The sequence below is a fragment of the Thunnus albacares genome, chromosome 16, assembly GCF_914725855.1.
Source record: "Thunnus albacares chromosome 16, fThuAlb1.1, whole genome shotgun sequence".
Lineage (NCBI taxonomy): Eukaryota > Metazoa > Chordata > Actinopteri > Scombriformes > Scombridae > Thunnus > Thunnus albacares.
Genome location: NC_058121.1, coordinates 18914078 through 18936541, shown reverse-complemented (window position 1 = coordinate 18936541; position 22464 = coordinate 18914078). Strand labels below are relative to the sequence as shown.

The 22464-nt window shown below is 40.1% G+C and overlaps 1 protein-coding gene across 3 annotated transcripts in view; it reads left to right on the top strand.

Moving 5' to 3' along the window:
- The window catches only part of LOC123000006 (1-phosphatidylinositol 4,5-bisphosphate phosphodiesterase beta-1), a 111140-nt gene extending 89517 nt beyond the window's left edge, over positions 1–21623 (top strand). Inside the window, exons 23-34 of one of the 3 annotated variants that reach the window (XM_044377431.1) lie at positions 20–124; positions 240–355; positions 2452–2590; positions 3137–3190; positions 3359–3578; positions 5529–5697; positions 6974–7050; positions 7175–7264; positions 7408–7465; positions 7641–7727; positions 8536–8560; positions 19444–19562. In XM_044377431.1, coding sequence (XP_044233366.1) covers positions 20–124; positions 240–355; positions 2452–2590; positions 3137–3190; positions 3359–3578; positions 5529–5697; positions 6974–7050; positions 7175–7264; positions 7408–7465; positions 7641–7727; positions 8536–8560; positions 19444–19454 — 1151 coding nt within the window. In that variant the 3' untranslated portion in view covers positions 19455–19562. Of the gene's footprint in view, positions 1–19; positions 125–239; positions 356–2451; positions 2591–3136; positions 3191–3358; positions 3579–5528; positions 5698–6973; positions 7051–7174; positions 7265–7407; positions 7466–7640; positions 7728–8535; positions 8561–19443 lie in introns of those variants that run through there. The other 2 variants (XM_044377430.1, XR_006407870.1) reach the window with 2 other exon arrangements.
- Positions 21624–22464: the final 841 nt, after the last annotated feature.

The window sequence follows — 22464 nt, the reverse complement described above, 5'->3', positions numbered from 1 at the left end:
TCTGACTTTAACCCTGCAGGCTATCATTACATCAGCCTAAGGAATGAGAAGAACCAGTCCCTGACGATGCCTGCTCTTTTTGTATATGTAGAAGTGAAGGATTATGTCCCTGACACATTTGCAGGTGAGTCTGTTGAACATATTGAAACCCAAACTGAAACGTTCAGTCCAAAAAAAACACTTTGGGTTGAGTTTCACGCTCAGCTCAGCTGCTCTGTTTTCTTCTCATTGATCCTCAGACGTCATTGAAGCCTTGTCCAATCCCATCCGCTATGTGAACCTGATGGAGCAGAGAGCCAATCAGCTGGCTGCTCTCACTTTGGAGGAGGGGGGAGAGGAGGAGGGTGACAAAGAGGTGTGTGTATTGTTTATACATACAGGTCATCCCACATCTGTGTGAGCTCTCCTAATTGTTTGTTTTCATGTGTGGAAAGCTTTATTCCTGCTGCCACTGATCAGTTGCTGATAGAGATGAGAGGTCCCTCAGCCAGCTGGCACCTCTCACTAACTGGTTTAGAAATTTAAAACATATGGTGAGTAGAATGAGATGATGCAGGGAGAACTGGAGTTCTCTTTCTTCAACAAAATCCTATTAATATGTAATTTAATAGAAGCAATATGAGGATTTTTTTTTCCTTTTTTCTTACAAAGTAATTTAAAACTCACAACCATCTACCAGCATCATTATAGTCAAAAGATGGATTATGAGCCCCGGCTTGCACAGATCCCCGTAGATATTATCAACAGACTTTGTTTTGGCCATTTTTCATTCCCAGTCCCTCCGTGATAAACAGTACTACAACCACAGCTGCAACACAGTATTGTTGCTGTGTTTCATCAAGCCTCTTCCCAGCGTCCACCTGCGGGCTTTAAGTTGTATGCTTGTAGGAAGTGACACATTTGGTTGTCAAAAATCAACACTGCACATACCACCATTCATTTCCTACAACTCTGTCACATTAGTTGTTCGACTGAAATGATACAAAGGCCGATAACTGATTTATCTGGATACTCCGATGCAACCTCTTCTATGGTGTGTGACACAAGTTATCTGGCTATGTTGATACTCTGCTGTTCAGTGACAACAAATAGAAATTTGGCCAAGGGTTACTTGCTTATTTGTGGTATCTACACTATGGTAGATCTAACCTAGACTTTATCTAAACAGCAATCCTAACTCTAATCCTGACGCAGGCACTAAAAATGTATAAACTATTACTACTACTGCTGACTAACTGGACTGATGTGATTAACTATAAGCAGTAAATATGCCAAGTATATGAATTTAAACCATTAATTTAAATTTTCAGTGACCATTTAAATTTAATACATGCTTTAGCTTGAACATTAACTAAATGCCAAGCAGCTCAGAACATCTTAACAAGTCATTGCTGCTTTAGAGAATGTGATGTTCTGTTTTGTTCCCATTGACATATACAAGGACAGATTGCACGCAAATATCCCACACTAATGGGCTATCAACATTACAACAATAGCAGGAGAATGGATTTTATGGATTGTGGGAACTTGTAAGTGGGGCATTGATGGTAAAGTAGCAGCGATCTTTGTTAATGGTGTTAGTCATTTTAAACGTACTTGACGGCGAGTACAAGCTAAAGATTAATGTTGGTGCAATCAATGGATTAATGTTGGTGATGCCTGAGGAGATATGTGAGCAACAATTTCTAAAATTGAAGTAAGGATACATTTAGGATGAGAGGCAAGGCAGGATATGGGGTTATCTTGGGTTATTAGAAGAGGGGGCTGGAAAGAAGGGTTGGTCCTGAGGGGCTTCCTTTATCTGATTTACCAGCTGATATGATTACCCGCGAGGATGACCGACGGCGAGTTGCTTCATGCTGTGACCATGGCAACAGTCACCAAAAGTGGTAGAGCATGGGAAGGCAGAGCACAGTGTGAGGAGATGAATGTAGAGAGAGCAGGAAAAGAGAAGAGTAGATCTGGCCAGCGTGACTAGAAAAGATATATTTTTTTTTAAAAATTGCATTAACCTTTTAGAGATAAGAACATATAGTCCAAGATTCAGCGGAGCCTAGGGGAAATTAGGATCTGCTGAGTCTCGGCACAGGAAGCCATGCTGAGAGTGGGTTACCAAAGCTATGTCTACAAAGTATACTTCAAGACACAGGTACAACAAGAGACTTCTGAAAGCAGACACCCCCAGTGGAGGAAATCTTAAATAGTGTCATGGGCTTTGCAAGCTCTGTGACAATGAAAAAGGAAATATTTTATTCAAGTCTAAACTAAGAAGAAGAAAAAGAAATGTTGTAAAGACTTTGTCAGTTGGTAAGACAAATTGTCTAATGCAAAGGAGGGTACTTGTGTTTTTTCATGTTATTCTGCATAATATTGAGAGTCAGCGCTGCATTCGGTTGTTTTGAATGACAAGTGGGATTGATCCAAATGTTGAATTTTTCATGTGATGGACAGGTGGAAGCAGGAAGCGATGCCCCCTCAGAATCTAAGGTGGACCAGAGGGTAGCATTGCCTGCAGAGAACGGACTGAGCCACACACCTATTATCGCCCCAAAACAACCTTCGCTTGTTGGCCACCAGCCTCAGTCTGCAGGTACTGTATAAAACCAGCCTGCAAATCCCACCACCACATGTGCAGTAGCTAAAATTTTAAACATTATACTTGCATTATAATTATACTATAGCAATATAAGCCTTTATTAGTATCACTTGGAAAGTCGATTGTTTTAAAATATATCATGATAGACATCACTTAAATTATTTTGGTATACAGTTACAAGTCATGTAAATTTACAAACCCTCGAGTTTTGCATTTTTTTTTATTTCTGTTGTTAATCATAATACACCCATAATTTATCTGCTAATGTGTAATAGACAATATTTTTTATCTGCCTCTAAGACTGTATTGATAATAACAGTTTTTCCCTGTATCATATGATTATTAGTTCTGATTTCTGCATCTGTTCATGCAGATATACCCAAACCCTGTTATTTATTTATATCAACAAAACAACTGCTGAAAATACTTTCTTTGTTGTAAATACACAAATCTGAACAATTTCAGTTAAGTTCCAAGATATACAGTCACAGCTTTACTGTAAAACTAACTTGCAACCTAACCTGGGAACTTGGTTTACAGGCTCTCTGAAACCATCAGTGAAGACTGAAGACATCATTCAGAGTGTCCTCACTGGTAAGGTTATGACCTCTAACCCCAGCCTTGAGAACTTGTTGTTGATTGCCGATTTGACTCCTTACTTAAACTGAAACTATTTCAGTATTTATCTGACCTTCAGGCACTCAGACTCACTGGTTTTGGTGGTCGTGTACATGATACTCATGGAAATGATTTTGCCTTCAGAATTGGAGGCTCAGACAGTGGAGGAGCTGAAGCAACAGAAGGGCTTTGTTCGAGAGCAGAGGAAGCAGTACAAGGAGATGAAGGAGCTGGTTCGGAAACACCACCGCAAGACCAGCGAGCTGATCAAGGAGCACACAGCTCGTGTTTCTGAGTTACAGAGTCAGCATCAGCGCCGGCGTTCCGCCCTGCAGAAGAGCCACAAACGAGACGGTAAGAAAAGGTAGGTAGCCCTCCTCTTCTCCTGTTCAAACTCTTCTTCTGTGCTTCACCTCTTTGAAATCTTTCCTGCATCAGCACAGCTAAGAAAAAAGAAGCTACTGGCAAAATGTAGACACAGTGTCACATTGAGAGATTCCCAGCAGTTAACATTTTCACTATTTACTGTAAAAAAGGAAGGTCACTCATGGCTCCCACTTTTTTTAACTGACTCAAGTCAAGGTTGAAAAGTCATAAAAACATTAATTACAATGCTGTAATATATTGTATACTGTATAAAACATTAATTTTTCCTACCTCCTTCCTTTTGTTTTCTCCCTTTCTTTATGTCCTCCATCTAAAGAAATACACAGAACATAATTCACTGTAAAACACACATCAAAATCTACTGCAGCATATTGAAATGCAACAACACACAAACACTATTAGGCACACACATCCTCCCAGGAAAGAAAAAAGGCTGAGCTATGTGTAGAGTAAGAATGAGTGGATAAGGGCTGCTCCAAGCCTCAGGGACTCATTCAGGACCCTCAGGAGTCCATAACCCTGAAAAAACAGAACTGAACACACAGCAAAGATTACAGTCCGCTCAGACAGTGTGGAACCCAGAGGGGCACTGCAAAAGACAGATAACACATTTCATCCAAGTTACTGTCAGATAAGCGTCTCTGCTAATGTTTGAAATGACCTCAACATCCATGTTCTTTGTATCACTCCCTGAGAAAGTTCTCTGCAAACATGTATAAATGTTATTTTGATGACCGAAGGACGTGCGGTCATGAGAACATGTTTTTGAAAATCAGTGTTACAAATGCTTTGTTGATTAAGGTTCAAAGGTTCAAGGTTAACTTTATTGTCATTCTAAGGCCGCATACTATAGAGGTGCACAGTAGAATGAAACTGTGTTGCCTGGCTCACATTGACAACAAGCAATAAACAGCAATACAAACAGATGTAATTACCAACCAGCTAATATGAATATACACATAAATAAACATATATATACTCTACATACCAGATGACAAGATGTTGAGATTGTTGAGTCTTACAAGTATAATTAACAATAAGATGACCTTTGATAGAAACATATGCTGAATGAGAAAAACCAGTAGCATCTTTTGTGTCTGAGGAAACAAGCCAAGTTCCAGGTTTACGGATCACTGACGACATTGCTTTATAAATCTTTTATTGAGTCAATTTTTGCTTTTTCTTTCATTTGCTGGTATGCATTTCCCAACTTCAAACATAAAAACTCATTAACAAGGGTGATGAAAGTCAGTAGCAATATTATCGGCCCTCTGCAGGAACTGTTAAATAAAGAGATGTTAAAGAAAGCAGAACCCATCGTATCTGACAGTAACCACCCCCTGCACTTAGAATTTAACTTTCTGCCCTCTGGTTCCTCAGACAACCATCATAAACAACTAGCAAATATAATTTCTCTTTCATACCCTCTTCCATTTCACTGCTCAGCTCTGTAAAGTACAGGTGGCATCAGCACATCTCCAATCATGTCTATTTCTCCTCTTTTTCCTTCACTAGTAGTGTAATTTTTTACTTCATGTGTTCACCTTTTACTCCTGTATTTATGTGTTTTTGTCTCGTGTATTTCGCCCTGTGTTGCTGTTTTTTATTGCTACTGTGGCAAAACCAATTGCCCCAAATAAAGGTCTTGAACTTGAACATAAACAACCGGACAATTAGATAAATAAACAACCGGACAATTATATTAGACAACTAGACAATTATGAAGCATAGCAGTTTTATTTTATATAAAAATACATATCTCATGCATTCATTTACAACATCAATAGAGTGAGTAAGGACCACTCTACTTTAAAACTGAGGCAGATATCTTAATCTGTGAATGTTCTGTTTGTGTTTGTGTGTGTGGCTGTGTGTGTGTGTGTGCATATGCGTGTGTGTGTGTGTGTGTGTGTGTGTGTCCGTCCAGCCGGTCCGAACACTCTCTGTCGACCCTGGACCAGGAGCTATGTGAGCTGGATCAAGAGTGCAGCCAGAGGCTGGCAGAACTTAAGGAACAGCAGCAGCAACAGCTCCTCACACTTCGCCAGGAGCAGTACTACAGTGAAAAGTACCAGAAACGAGAACACATCAAGCAGGTACTCACAAACACACACCCTAAATACACATATATAGATGTGACAGAAGCTGGGTTTGCTCATGGTTAAGTAAATAGTTAATTAATCAGATTGTAGCAAAGCTGTCTCATACTGTCTGCTAAGCTACTATATCTCTACTTTTTTCTATTCAACAGCTGATCTCTGTTGTTCTCATTTACTGGCACCATTGACAGTATGCAGTATGGGCAAATCTCTTGGAAATGCCATTTGCATGCACATGCAAAGCTCCAATTTACTTAAAAAATGTTGTTATTTGCAGTGAAATGGCCTGATAATTGGCAAATCTATGAAAGTGGACATCAAGATTTTTCTCACATCTATACTAGCTAAAAGTGTGCTATTTCCAGAAGGTCCACAGAGTATTGTATAATCATTGGGTCTAAGGATAGAGGATGTTATATGCTGTACAGATTGAGGCAAACTTGTGTTTTGTAATAATGGGCTATATAAATAAAAATTGACTTGATTTGACTAATTGTTTAGTCTATGCTGCGCATACTGAAAGACTTGAGTCTGATTTCCTGTCATTTCTGTACATCTATTAGCTGCCTATTTATGGCCACCATACTTGAAACTCATTTCACACTTGTCTCTACTGAACTCGTGTACCCTTGTGAAGTTGTTGTGGCAGATTGATTAAAATGTGTTTATCTATGGAAGGCATAAATGCACTTTCCCAGTCTGCAAAGTTGGACTGTTCCCAGACAAACAGTGCATATAAAATTATATGTGTATGTATAATCAAGTGCATTCAGTATTTGGCACTGGAATAAACCAGCACACATATACTGTACAGTACCACACACATACAGGAGCTTGCCCTGACTTGTGTGGGACTGGATAATTTGCTGACTGCCTCCTGCCATCCTAGTGCAAAGAAAAGCGAACACAGACTATCCATATTAAACAAATGAGTAAACAAATGCTGCTCTAGGTCACTCCCTCCTCCCCATCTACATTATTACAGCCATCGTTCTGCTGCCTGTGCACATGTTGTGTTGTATGGTGTGGAAAAATTAATGTCTTCTGCTCCAGTACACCTGCACAGTAAGTACAGCTGAAGCATTGGACAGGTTTATTCAAGCAAATGACAACAAACATATTGGAGATTGAGTTGTTTCCCGTATCTGAATGCTGTTTAATTTCAATCAGAATCTTTGAAAAATGAAAAGCAGATGTTTCCTGTCTCACTCGCTTCACCGTCTTTCGTTCTTAGTGTCACATTATAACTCATCCTTTATCTCTCTCTCTCTAGCTGGTTGAGAAGTTGACCACTATAGCAGAAGAGTGCCAGAGTGCTCAGCTCAAAAAGCTCAGAGACATCTGTGAAAAGTAAGACTGTGATCATTATACAGCTCGACATATATTCACAAACGCACACCCAGAAATCACATTAACATCATTAACATTTTCACTCCCTCTCTGTCGTCCTCTTTTCCCATCTCACCGTCTATAGAGAAAAGAAGGATCTCAAGAAGAAAATGGACAAGAAAAGGCAAGAGAAGATCAACGAAGCCAAATCCAAAGACAAGAATGTAACAGAAGAGTAAGTGTCTGTATTTGAACAGGAATTGTAAATAGTCTGCTTTCTTGTGGGTTTGGATTTTTTTTTTATTTGGATGACCACTAGATGTCACTAAATACTAAAGATTTGTTTTCTCTGTTTGACTGTTAAAATTCTCCCCACAGAGAAAAGCTGGAGATCAACAGATCGTTTGTGAATGAGGTGGTGCAGTACATCAAACGGGTAAGAGAGGATATGGCTACGGTTTGCTAGAGAACATATAATAATGATTATCAACATAAAACATGTGTAGCGTTTACAGTCAAAGTCAACAACTGCCTTCAAAAAACACTATTAAAAATTCATATTCCCTCCTGTCATGCAAAGACCTTATAGTATCTGTGTGTGTTTTTTTTAGTTGGAAGACGCACAGAGTAAAAGACAAGAGAGACTACTGGAGAAGCACAAGGACATCCGTCAGCAAATTTTGGATGAAAGGCCAAAGGTAAGATGTTTACTATGAAAATGTTTTTAAAAAACCCCTAAATGGCCACAAAGTGTTCATTTAAGATGTCCCTCTGATAGCGTACATCAATTTTTCCTTAATCCCATCACATACTTACCACAGTTTTTGTTTAAGTTACTGGTGTGAGGCAGGATCCACCCTCAGGGTGTCCAGGGTAATTGCATTTGGTCCCTTGCATGTGCAAAAAATAAATAAACTCCCATTGGAAACAGCTGGTTGCAAATGGAGATCTTGCAGCAGATATTTCAAACAAAAATTGAAAACAACTGTATAAAGACCTGTATTAACTGATTATTGAATATTGGCCACCAGAAAAAGGAGATTTATACTTTGGTTATTTTGCAAAGGCTCTGCATAATGCTTTGTCTGATTTATACTGTAAGTTTTGAACAGATAGGGGGAATAGGGGGAATGTAAGTAAATTGTTCTTGACCAAAACTGTATCTCTAACTCTTCCTGCTCATTTTTACCACTAGGGGGAGACTTGGGCCAGGTTTAGTAAGATGCAGCACTGGCTCTTTTGTGCAAAACTATATGGTGGACATTGTTGAATATGGAGATTGTTGCAGCCTCACAGAATAATAGTTGTGTGGTTTCATTTTAAGGAATCTTCCTGCTCATATCAGAATATGTCAACCCAGGTTTATATAACCATACGCACAGTGCATACAGTATCAATATGTGAAAGAGGTGGATGCATTAGTGTGTTTGTGGGAGTTTTAGCATGTCTGCTTTTCCTGTTTGAGTTGCACAGTTCCCAATCTTATCATTGTGACTATCATTGTAGGATGAATGTGCAGCTGAAGAGCATGGTAAGACCATCATTGCACCCCAGTGTTCAGTATTAATACAGCATTGGTGTGGCAGTATTAATATGCAAGTTTTTACACACCTCTGCCACTGACTGGCAACAAGTAAATGTGCACTGCATCTCTGTAATGGCTGAGACCTGCCTGGCTATAAGATATAGCTTAATACAATGCATAATGTTGTATGAATTACTATAATTATGCCAAAAATACAGTGTGGTTTTATTACTGTAAATTTTGTGGTAATCTGAATAGCATGGCAGTGTAACATCATAACAGGTGCAGCAGAATGGTGAGTATAGTGAGATCACACCCCAGTTGGAGTGCTTGTATTTGATCTCAGCTGTCGGTGTGGCCTTTGCGCAAGATCCTCTATACCACCCAGAGAGTAAAAGTGACACAACTTACCCATTTGTGGTTTTAAAGTATAGTCAGCCAGTCTGACAGTGGCACAAAATTTTGCACCAGGATGTCTGTACCCTATTAGGAGGCATAGTTTTGTCACTTGTGCATATAGCATAAGTTATCATAATCTAAAAGTATATTTCTAATTATGAACATGCAATTTTTCATGTAGTACTGCAACATCCGCTAAGATACAAAAGTATAAATTTCTCCTCTCTTCTTTGTTCTACTTATATTTCACTCTAAATATCTCTTATTTTAAAGACATTTATGTATTCTTCTGGGTTTGTTTGATGTATACTGTATGTGTTAATGTAGATGATGTTCAGGTTACCAAGAAATCACCAATGATTTTTGCAAAATTTGTAATGTAATCCAGTACAAACCGCATTGAAACCCACTGCCAGTATAATTGAGATACATGTGTTTACAAAGGAGAAACTCTGATGTGATCTTCCTCTCTTGTTTTTACTCTTGTTGTCAAATGAGGAGCAGAAGAGTATAGTGTACATATACCACATCTATTCAAGTCTAAATCACAAGTACTCTGTCAGAGACAGTTCCATAACCACCCACTCTCAAAGTGACAGCTCCTTGTGCCTTTGAAACCAGTTCGAGTTGAGTGTAGGAGGTGCAGTAAAGACATCCAGCCGAACACCTCATATTCAGTAGGTCTTTCACATTTATCCACAAAGCTGCTATGTTGCAATAGAGGTAAATGATGTAATGAGACTAAACCGCTGGCCAGAATATGTTAAATAGAAAATGGGATGGGCAGAGAAAGAGATGATTGTATTTGCCTTGTTAACCATCTGCTTGTTGTGTAAATCACTCAGGTTATTGAACTATGCTCCTTGTTATGTGACTACCCTTATAATTGTTTTGCTAGAGCATTCTTGTCAATAGTAACAACATTATAATGACTTCAGCGCAGGCTGAATATGAGCCGTATGAAACAGGGTCATTGGGGTCTAATCAACATTGAATTATGCAGGTTTCCTCAGATGACAGAGGGCGATGCTGCTGCTCTCAGTTGCTGATCACTTCAGTGTTGCAATTAGATTTCAGCCTGTTAGCAATCATTGTTTCCCACAAAATTGCTACTGATTATCCATCACCTAACCCACTGTCAGAATCATCTACTCTAAATCAATATCCGGACCATGGCAAATTTAATTCTCTTAAAGGAGGCTATTACATAGTAATCAACCATTTCTGCCATATCTCTTCTCATGCAACGACAGTCATCAGTATGCAGGATATGCTAAAGACGTTAGAGGACACAACTCTGGAGACAGCTAGCAGGAAACGCCCAGGGTTATGTTTGTTAAAAAATTCAGGATGCTACCCACAACATTAGGATACAACAACCAAAGTTAAGAATTTATCTTTTATGACATGATATGCTTAAATGGAATGAAAACCTCTCAGCAAAACAGTGTAGAGCAACCTCACCACAGTGACTGATTTTCACAACCATGACAGCCTCTGACTTATGCTCATCATAAGGGAGAATTTCAGTGCTTCTAATAAGGAAAAAAAAGTTCCCTCACAGTAATTTTAATGGACCAAAACATTTGTTTTCATACTGTAAAACACAGAGGCTATGACTATTTCCTCTGGTCTCTGTCACAGATTTTTTATTACACCGGTTTTTGGCTGCCCTGATTTCGTGTTTCACTTAGTTCGCACTCTCTTCAACTCTGTGAGGTTCACATCCCTGAATGCCATTTTCTTTTAAAAGCACCTTTAGAGACTTAGATAGCCAGAGGTTCACTGAATCATGATTTAGTGGGAATATCATTGCCGTTCCAATGTGTATTTAACTTAGCTGCTATTATTATGATAATTAATGTTATATATCATCAAAATAATATGAACTCACTAACACATCCCAGTCCGTTCGGTCCGTGTTTTCCCACCTCTCAAGCAGTACTTACTTACTTGACTGGTACTGTACATGTTGGTTACAGACAGCTCTGTATATTAAGGCTGCTTATTAAGGAAGCTCTGCCTAATAGCATGTGGAAATGTCCTTGAGGAAGACACCAAACCCAAAACCACTCCCAATGAGCAGATTATTGTCCTTGCATAGCAGCTCCAACAACATCTGTGTATGAATGTGTGTGTGTGTGAGAGAGAGAGAGAGAGAGAGAGAGAGAGAGAGAGGATGAATATAAGGCATTGTAAAGAGCTTGGCTCTTGTGATAAATACTGTGAATGCAATCCATTCATTGTGGTTAAAATCGCCCAAAATTATATTTGGGGTAAAGGGAGATATTGTTGACAACTTCTTTTAGTTGGTGAATTAGCTCACAGGAATTCCCTTCATCAGTCTTTTGATTATTGGATTAACAGACAGACACTTGAACATAGAAAGCAGAAAAGATCAGGACTGACATACAGGATGTGGAGAGCTTCATTGGGGGGTAATTGATGAGGGCATAAATAACCAGGGCAGAGCTACTAAAAAAAATACTTGTGTGTCTCTACGGCTGGTTTGTGTGTGTGTGTGTGTGTGTGTGTTAGTCTTTATGAATCACAGAGAGGAAGATACAACATAATTTCTCTCTCATACAGTTCTGACCCAGTTTCTCCTCTGGGCTGAGAGCAGCCACTAATGGACAGCTATAACCATTCCTGGTGGAGACCCTGAGAGCTGAGCAGCCCACCAGTGTTAATGCTACACTACAACTGTAGTGAGTGTGTGTACACAATTAACAAACTAAAAAATCTCTATCTATGCAAGAAGGCAACTAACAGCTTAAAGCAAGCCGCAATAGGCATAATTTCCAAGCAATTTGAAGTTGAAAGGGTGCGAAATGGAAGAGATACATTATTCTGAGCTCCGCATTATTAAGAACCCGCGACTCCTTTTTTTAAGTAAAATTGCGTGGTCGAAGCCCTTTTTGTTGATAGCATGAGGGTCACGTACTAAATGGTGTGAGAAAGGAGAGAGAAAGAGAGAGACATGGCGAGGTTTGTCGTCACTCCCAGCATGTTCACTCAGGTGTCAGTGTCCTGCTAATGATCCAATCAAAACGCCCCACAGGAGTCAGCGGTACCCAGCACGATGGCAAATGATGTTTCGGTACACTCTTGATACCCTATATCATGACATGTTACTATTTCTCATCCTCTATTTTCTGTGTTATAGCCACAGGGACAAGTTCACATTGCCATGTGTCCACCTCATATTATTTGCATGTCACGTAGATCATAATCATCAGTATTGTCAAAGCAAGTTAAAAATTTATTTATCGTTTGAGATGTATAGTTTGAGACTGACTCTCAGAGCAAGAACTAGCAGCTAATCTTTCACTTTACCATTCATTAATTAGAGTTTTGACTTCTTGTCTAAATATCTTTAGTGCTGGTGATGATCTGACTGTTCAGAGTGAGTGAGCTGAATGAGTTTAGGGGAAAAAATCTGCAATTGCTTGATTGCACAAGAACGGCCGTTTTAAATCCTTTCTTAACAAAACTTGTTTGTTTGTTTTTTTTCAAATTGGACCCAATGAGTCTTTTAAGGGCTTTTGACTGCTTATACATCTAACCTGTTACAGCTTTTTTTCTAAAACCATCCCAGATGTGGTCAGATTGTGTTTTTGTTGACCCAAAAAGGACAGATAAGATGGACAGCTAGTGAAAAGGATTCCATCTCAGCATCTTTGAAGGTTTTTTGAAGGTTTTATGGACTAATAGCTCACCACACTATATTGTAAGTACTAGTCATTCCCTCCACGGGGTTTTCTGGCTGTGAAAGGTGTATGAAATAGTGATTTGGCAATGTGTTTCACAAGCATGTGCATTGGTGTATGTGTGTGTGGTGTGAATCTGTGATATTATGCAGGAGACGTGCTGATTCTTTCTTACTTAAATGAAAAGCAGAAAAGAAAAATGATGGTGTCTCCCCACTGTGCAAGCCTTAAATCAACACGCAGATCTCACACACACAGGAGCTCACATATATGCACGCACACACTAATTTGTTCGACAAGCAGGAGTCCTGTGCGGTTGTCATGGAAACTCGGGTCCCCACTGCCCCCCCCCACCCCACCCCCCCACCTCTTATATCCTCTTCTATCCTTCATGACTCTCTGCAATCTGTTAATTTGGAACTGAATCCTCATGACGCAATAGCAGGGATGGTTACTGGAGGTGGAAGAAAGCAGGAAGAGGAGGGAGGGACAAAGGGAGTGGGCGCAAACAGGTTGGAGGAGACGTTGAGGTCTGAAGTTGAAGAGGAAGGAAGCAAGTATGTGGCAACCTTCTCTCTCCCTCTCCCTTCACTGTGTGGTGTAGGGGTGGCCACTATGTTCCCTCATCACAGACTTTGATCTGCATCATCTCTGCCTGGCGGGTTTGCATCAATAATGCACTTGTGCCCATGCATACACACACACGCAGACACACACACACACACGATACCCACAGGGAACACTGAGTGCAAACCAGAAGCAGTGAAGTAAAATCCATTGTGTACGTGTGAGTGCGCGTACATGTTGCATGCTTGGTTACTCTTCTTGCTCTATTATGCTAGATGCTTTAGATCAGTGCACGAGTGTTCATTATGTATGCCCACATGTGCTAATGAAGCTCTCCGGGGTTATGCTCTGTCTAAGGAACATTCACTACTGAACTCACTGCTGGAAACTGTCCTCTCTACAGTATGATTTCCAGGTTTCCGTCTTCAGCATGAGCCACTTTTTTATTCATTTAATCTGTAGCACAGCAAGAGAGAATGTAAAAAAGAATTGAGAAGGGAAAAAAAAAAAGATTGATTGAGATTTCAGTTTTCCAAGAATTTTGCTCAAAAGCTGTATACTTCAGCACAAAAGGCAGTAGGGTGTTACAGTTACAAAGTAGTTGTTACAGTACTAAGAATCCTGTTGAAATGATGAATAAGAAGGACTTTTAACGTTTTGAAAAATATGTTACCACTTTCATGTCTGTGTGTTAACTATGGAGCTAGAGCCTGGAGTTGGTTAGCTTAGCTTAGCCCTAGTTCTACCATGTAACTCCCTGTAAAACCACAACTTTACATTTTTACATTGCAGTTTGGAGGTATGGGTTTGAAGAAATCACAGACAACATACACACATACAAATCACAACACTTTTAACTTTGGAAGGAGCTGTTTCCCCTTGCTTCCAGTATTTATGCTAAGCTAAGCTAATTGACTCCCGTAACATTCTCTTTGGGACAGCAAGCAGCAGGGTTTCATGAAAACAATTTTTTTAAAGGCATCAAAAATAATCATTTTAGTTATACTTGTTATAAAAGTTGACATTTCATTTCACAATAATAGAGTCATGTTTAAAAAATGCCACATTATATATCTTCTCCTCTAGTTAACTGCGTCTGATCAAGAACATCTAGATAACACCGAGCACATTTCACAGCTAACCTTCCCTTTTGAACCAATCCATCTAGGGGAAACACTCATTACATGCATGATGGAGGTATGCAGGGATGTTTTTTTAAATTCCTGGACGTGAGGAGAGGAATCTAAGAAAAACAGCAGATGAATTATCTGAGAGGAGTCAGGAAAGGGCACTGACGCACACACACACACACACACACACACACATACACACACACACACACACACACACACACACACAGGGATAGAGTAGATGGAAAGGAGCATACAGCCCGTTCTGTGGAGCGGTTACTTCTGTCTCTCTCTTTCATTACTTGTGTTGTTCTTTCTCTTGCCGCAGTTCATTTTCATAGTTATGACCAATACAGTGGAAAGAATGTAAATGAAGGAAAGGCGTTCTCTGCCCTTGCGCTCACTCTGTCTCTCTCGCTCAGTCTTACACGCTCACACACGACTTACACACATTGCTTGACAAACCTTTCTCTTCCAAAAGCCTGTAATGCTGACAGGGTGGTGACCCTGTCTCATCTCATGGACATGGGATCTTGGGTTTTGCCTAATTGGGCTGTGTTTGGATATGCAGTATAGCTCAAGGTCAGGACACACACACACACACCTATACACATCACACAATCTAAGGCTATGCTTTGCTGGTTTTCATCCATGGCAAAGAAGACATTTGTCATTGAAATGGTCTGATGAAGAAACTTGCAAAAACATCAAACAACCTTCTTATTGTGACCATAAGACGAGGCACAGCTAACATAGCTGCATAGATGACGGTTGCCGGCTGAAGGCTTTTTTGTGGCGCTGCAGCAGGCGTTATGTCACAGCTCAAAGCAAAGAATTAATTTGGCTCTTTGGAGGCCTTCTCTGCTTTCTGCTTCCCTCGATAGCTTCTCAAAACGAGGACAGCTGGTGAAGAAGGTCACTGAGTGCTGTATTTTAAGAAAGGCAGAAATGTGTGTGTCTGTGTGTATGCGTGTATGTGGTGTGTGTGTGTGTGTGTGTGTGTGCGTGTGGTTTGTTGACAGATGACAGGTCTTCAGAGATGAGAGACAGATTTAAAAGCTGGCTAGATAAATGCTGCTGGTTGGTGTCCAAGCAGAAACTGGACCGCGCACACACACACACACACACACACACACACACACACACACACACACACACGTACTAATACTGTATGCAGGCAAGATACATACTCAGGAAAAAGCTCACATATGCACACAAAGACTAAACAGGCAAATGAACACTATTCTGACCTTGTGGGTCTCATTCAGTTTCTAAAGGACTATTGCTATTAAAAGCATCACAGTTGGTTCACAGTTCAAAATGTTCAAGCTTTTGATGTCCCAAGTCAAAATTCAATCTGACAAATTTTAACATCACAAAAATTAACCAAAATGTAGCTCCACCATCTCCAGGAAGCCTGAAGAATAAATTTCACAAATGCCTTTACTCCTATTCCCTGTACTCTAACTGTCAAACTGATAAGATGTCAGTTGGAAGGTGATAGTCATCATGCCATAGATCCAAGAAAACCTCAGAAGATAGCAGCTCTAGTAGCTGTCTGTTTTCCCATCCATCTTCCTATAATTCCCTAAGATTTTTATAACTCAAGCTGTCCTTTGGTGATAGCAAAGCGCTGTCTTTGTCGCTCAGCACCCTGACTCTAACAGACGGCTGTCGCTGTTTGCTTCTGAGCTGTTGATTACACACAAAATGACACACACATGCATGCATGCAGATAGACACATGCGTGTGTCTTTCTGAGAACTGCCTGGTGCCCCTCAGACACTTCTGCCCCCTGCTCCCACCACCTCCTTCACATGTGCCAGGGTGTCGTCAGATGGGAGAAAGATGACAGTTTTAATCAGAGGGTGTTTGTGCCTCAGCAGGCAGGGTAAAGGCAGGCTGCACATGTACATGCACACACACACACACACACACACACGCAGCGTGCAGACTGTCCCACCCCTAAGTAGGTCATGCGCAGTGCAGAGCGGGGAGAGAGAGAGAGAGAGAGAGAGAGAGAGAGAGAGAGAGAGAGAGAGAGACAAGCTGTGGTGCATCTTTTGCCATCTGGTTGTGATGTGCTGGATGTCCGCTCTGTGAGACCCACAGAGAGAGTGAGGAAGAAAAAAAGAAGGAAAAAGAGAGAGAGAGGGAGGGAGGCATGTTCCAGAGAAGGTGACCTTGAGTTGCTGTGCTTGGTAGGGGCTTTAGCAAGCTTGGCTGTACCACTCAAAACATCAAAAAGACAAGTCAAGAGCCCCTTCATTTTACACAAAGACAGACAGCATCATCTGATCTGGCTGATTGAGTCGGCACTCAGTCGAAGCAACATTAAACTCAGGTTTGGTATTTTCACTTTTTAAGTGAAGATAATTTCAAATGTACTAACTGCACTCTTTTGCATTTTAAGAGTCTTTTTAAGGTTTTGTGATTATTATGCACAGACACTAGCACACAACTTAAAAAATATGAGAGGTCTTTGTACAAGCTTTTAGCTTCCTACCTCCTGCACAAGTGTTTGTTTACTTTAGTTTTGTCTAAGTAAGATATAGTGATAAATTATCTGATGATAAATATCACCAGATAATAAGTAAAAAAGCCTAAAAATCAAAAATCATGCCAATTTTTAGTATTCTACAGTTTCTGATACATATGATACTCGCTAAAGGTCAGTGCTCAAAAAGTATTGAGGTTCTACACTCACCCCTAGTCATAATCTACATAATCTGATATCAAGCTTCAGTATTGCAATGCGTTTGAGTGCAGGGAAGGACTTTGCAACCATCACGTTGTATCATTGTGCTATGCAGTACTCTCAAATGAAATGGATGTGCCATCTCATAAGCTGAAGTGGAGAGTGCGGAAAATTGGAAAGTCGAGAGAGCACAATGGCAGTCCTTGACCTTCATTCTGTCTCCTCTCTCCTCTCCTATCCTCTCCTCACCTCTCCTCTCCTCACCTCACCTCTCCTCTCCTCTCCTATCCTCTCCTCTCCTATCCTCTCCTCTCCTCTCCTCTCCTCTCCTCTCCTCTCCTCTCCTCTCCTCTCCTCTCCTCTCCTCTTCTCTCCTCTCCTCTCACCCAGTCTTTAATATTCTTAGGAATGTTTCTGAACGACTGAGGGCTTCTCTGTCAGCTGTGAATTTCATGGCCACTGTATTGGCTGGAGGCTTGCTGGAGGTGAATTCATCTAGGAGAATTCAGCTTTGTGTTTAGTAGCTTTATCCATCTAAAATGGCCGCAGGACTGCGTATATATCACAAACTTTTGCAGATTCATGACATTCACTTTGCAGACCTTGGCTTTTGCTCTGCATCAGTCCATTGTGCATTTTTAATTAAGATTGTGTTAGAAATTGAAATTGTTTGAGTTAGAAATTGGTTGTAAGTCTGAAGTGGGCCCTTAATTGATCAACGATCCATATTCTCTCTGAGAAACCTCTGTTGCAGAGGTGTCTCAGAGAGAATATGGATCCTTTATGAATCCTCTCAGAACTCGCAGGTATTTTCAATAACTCATAATGCTGATGTGACGGTATTGAGCTGTGAGACTCTGACACCATTCATCTTAGCGGCTTTTCTTTTAATTACTGCTCTCCCATGGGAGCCAGTCGGGTAGTTAAACAGAGAAATCAGCATTACAGCAATTATTGGCTCACAATGAAATGAATACAATCTTGTCATCTGTAATCATTGGGGGCGTCTATGCCTGGGAGAAAACAGCTTCTCCTTTCCAGCTCTCAGTGCAGAGAGGGAGTGAACAGTGAACATGGATGCCAAGGGAACCCTGGTCTACCTCCAGGACATCCTATCCAAGGCCTTATCTATCACTCTGTCTCCAATCTTTCCTCTCAGTCTCTGTTGTATGTTATGGAATAAAGCGGAATTTCCATAAAAACAATCTTTAGATAACAGTCATGGGAAAAAACTGTGAAATGTGAAATGGCCTCAAGTAGTGACGAACCCACAGAGAATTATTGATGCAGCTCTATGGAACATTTCAGCTCATCGTTTGAGTTTAACAGACCACACCTTAACTGGTTTGGTTCGCTCTCATCAGTGTCCAGAACCAAATGGCAGACAGAAGAAGTTAGCGACTAGTGGTGGTGAACATAGTGGAGCATTTAGCTGCTAAAGCGCCTGATATTTCCCTCAGGAGTTGGTGGACACCAAAACAGAGCTAAAACAAAAGTGCTTATTGGAGTTGAATGCTAGTGTTGCTCAGTGATGTGTAAATAACTGTTTGCTTACACATTGGCCATATCAAGTTAGCAGATGTTTTATTCCATTACTAAAACATCCCGTGCAGGTAATGATTTTCACTCATGCTAGTATAGTGTATCTCTATCTGTATCTCTATTTTGCGACCTCTACCTGTATATCTCTATATACATTTCCCATTCTGGGAAAATGGTCTCAGACTTTTGGACTCTACTGTATATCGCTACTTAGTTACATTATAGTTGCATGGAAAAGAAAACAATGTCATGTTAATTCGTTGGTTCCTTGCATTAAAATGGTTGGTATTCAATAATTGAATTGAAAAAGTTTTTAAAATCTAAAACCTGATTGTTCCATGAATCTCTGATGTTGCTGAGCCTAACAAGTTAACAAGCTATATACTTTGGCTACCTGTGGTTGTTGTCACTGGTTGTATTCTTTTGCTGGTTGTTCCTCTTTGGCAGGAGGTGAAGCTGTGGTGGATAATTTGAGAATGACTTTGCCTAAAGAGGAGATAATGCAAATAAGTGGAACTAGCTGTTGAACTTTCAAATCTATAGGCTACTTTTTAACCTTTATGTACACAGGGAATATACATGTGGATGCTTCCAGTCCCAGTAAAATCATGATCTTTGACTGTTGAGCATCCCGACTGAAATGGGAGACCAAGTTTCTTGCTCAGGGGAACATCAGCAGCTTGTGAAAGAGGGGAAAGATTTTCCATAACTTCCACAGGGATGTGATCTTCTTGTCACAAGCTAGTGTGGCTAATCAGACCCAATCCAAAATTTAGTCTTCTAGTTGTATCATTTTTCCTTTTGTAGGAATTCTTGGCTAATATTTACGTTCTTCCTCCACAGCTACAGAGTGATCTGGACCAGGAGTACCAGGACAAATTTCGCCGGCTACCCGTTGAGATCCAGGAGTTTGTTCAGGACAGCAGCAAGGCCAAACATTGCGACGATGGCGTCCATGGAAACCTCATGGTTTCCCCGACAACAGAGAAGTTCAACCACAAGGCTTCGCACTCGGAGGACGACATGGAGGAGGGATCGTCGGAACGAGTCTATGACACGCCTCTTTAGAGATTTAACCTTGGCGCTTTGCTTCACACAGGGACACTGATTGGTGGATGTGTTTGTGACCACAGATCTAGGATGAGACTGCCCCAACTTCGGTCCTAATTTTAACCAATGGGAGGATTAGATCAAATCTGAGCCTGAATTGGTGAGTAGAGGTCCTCTCTACGTAGAGTGCAGTCCTGTCCAGAAAACCGTTTCATGTAAATAGTACCTTTTGTGTATTTGTATGTTACCTGTATGTTGTCGTCTCTTTCGGTACGGCCACAGGATGTGTTACAAGGCACTAACTATTTGCAGGAAATAACTTACTTGAACTATTGCACAGAGAGAGTAGTTTCTTTTTATTATTTTTTATTATCATAATATTGGTAGTAGTGGTGGTCAGTAAGGTGTGTGGTGCCAAGGTTTTGAATTCACTTACAGTGGACATTGTCATTTAAGTGGAGTCAACTCATACTGTAAACCAACCACTGCATATTCAGCCTTTGAAGCTTCCATCTTTATAAGATTTAGATTCACCCCTACATATTTGCACTGAAGGCTCACTACATAACTATGTAACTTAAAATAATTTTAACCCAGAGGCACTGGTGGCTTGCTGGTTCTCGATTTTGTTCTCACAGAACTAAGCCTATGTGTTGCTGCTATTTTGTTTTAATACCCATCAGTTTTTTAATCCTTATCGGTTTGTACAATATTAGGCATGGTAATAATATGCAGTGCTGTTATTCTTTTTTTTTCTTTCTTTCTTTTTCTTTTTTTTGGCTAGTTTTTAACAAGTTGGTGTTGTTTGTGGACACAATTTTGCCCAGAGAGGAAGTCAAGGGAAAGTGTTGTACAGTATCTGCATGTATTTGAACTAACTGTAAATGTTACAGTAGCTCTGTAGCAGAGATGTTTATTAAATGTAACTAAACCTGCAAAACAATGGACCCAGTGTGACTTGATACATCACTGTGGCATAAACTGAACAGGACTGAAATGAGTTAAGACACAGCCCTCTCCTAGATCTAACAGCTGGCTCAAGTTAACATGTTGCACATTGTATTCTTTACTGTTGTCCCCTTGAACTAAAACATTCAAACCAGGATATTTAAACAGAGGAAGAGGATCCTGATGTAGTTTTACAGAAGTGGCCTTCCCCTTAAGTGGATCATTGTGTACCTACTGGTGGGGAATGTGTGTGTTGCTCCTGTATATACAGAGCAGATGCCTGGGACCACATGTGTCACCCACTGGCATTATTCACAATATTCACTCACTATTTGTAGCTGCATCAGTGTTTGAACTGTGGAAATAGTTCAGTTATGTTAAAACAGACTCCAAACGCTCAGTTTATATCTGTAGAGCACCAGCGGTAACATGATCTTATGAATAACTGAACTGTTTCCTCTTTTTAACTGTGCCCACTCAGTAACCATAAGGGAGTGTTTTTGACTTCCTAACTGTCCAGTGCCATTTAACTCACTGGTCTGTCATTTGATATCAAATCACATTTCAGCTGATTTTTCCTTTTAAAAAAAAACAAAAAACATTAAGAGTGAAGGATTACCTGACATGTAAGTACAAACTACTTTTTAAAAAGACGACAGTTCATATTGATGTGAGAGTCCTGTGCCTTTGAATAGGTTTGCCTTGTTTGATGTTGAATGTGTGAAATGCATCATTGTTTAAATTGCCATTATATTATATTATACAAAGCTGTCAGATATTAAATAGACCGTGTGCACTTTTTAGTACAGTACCACTACTGAGTAATGCTTGTGATGAGCAGTATTTGACATGTGTCTCGTAAGAAATGCGAGACATTCCTCTTTTTGTCTTGAACCACTTTATTTAACAGTCCCCCTCCCCCCTTCATCAATTTAAGTGTATGCACTCTGGAAATGTAAATGTATGTATGGCATAAAGGATAAAACATGAAGTTGATAAAAAAAAAAAAATAGTGTAAAGGGAATTTGCCTGTAATTAAAATAAATGTGGCTATTATTGTACATCGCTGGAGTGAAGTTGTGTGTCCTTTGATTTTTTTGATTTTATGTTTTCATTTTTTGGTGTGGGGGGTTAATTATTTGTCTTTTATCAGTGTATGTGATATATTTTGAAGTGATTTGTTCATCATTTTAATCTCTCTATGTACAGCTGTTCCATCACTGACTTGCATTCAGTTATCACACATTTCCTCAGCAGGCCTGTTGTTGTTGTCTTATTATTTTGCATCAAAGCAGTAATTGCATGTGTGTTTTTTTTAATTAGTTTGCCTCCAAATTCGTCAGTTGACACTGTCTTGTCATGCCTTATTATTTAATTTTAATTAGAGATTTCAATGTTTAACCCACAGTCCTTGTAACAAAGCAAAGACTAAGAGAATAAGAGCACAATAGAGAAGACTGCAAAGTATATTGTAAATACATGAACACATGACACATTTCAAGCATTGATCAAAACCCAGCTATAGAGAGAGAGAGAGTGTGTTTGGCAGCAACTGTGGGCATGTGCGTATGTAGGTGAGCACGTATGTGTGCGTTTGGTATGTATGTCACACTCAGGGGCAGGGGGAAGCAGGGGGGGAAACCCTTAATGACCTACTTCCTGTCATCTCCTAGGTAACAATATCTTTTAAATAAGCCTGAGAGGAACATGAAATCGAGCACGTCCATGACTGAATCACCGGCCTCCACTTTACTGACTGAGAAGCACTGAAATCACACAGAATTATTAGTATTTATTTTAAAAGGATAACACCTCTGAATCATGCAAATTTACACGATTAGCAATGCAAGACCACCTGTGTCCTGA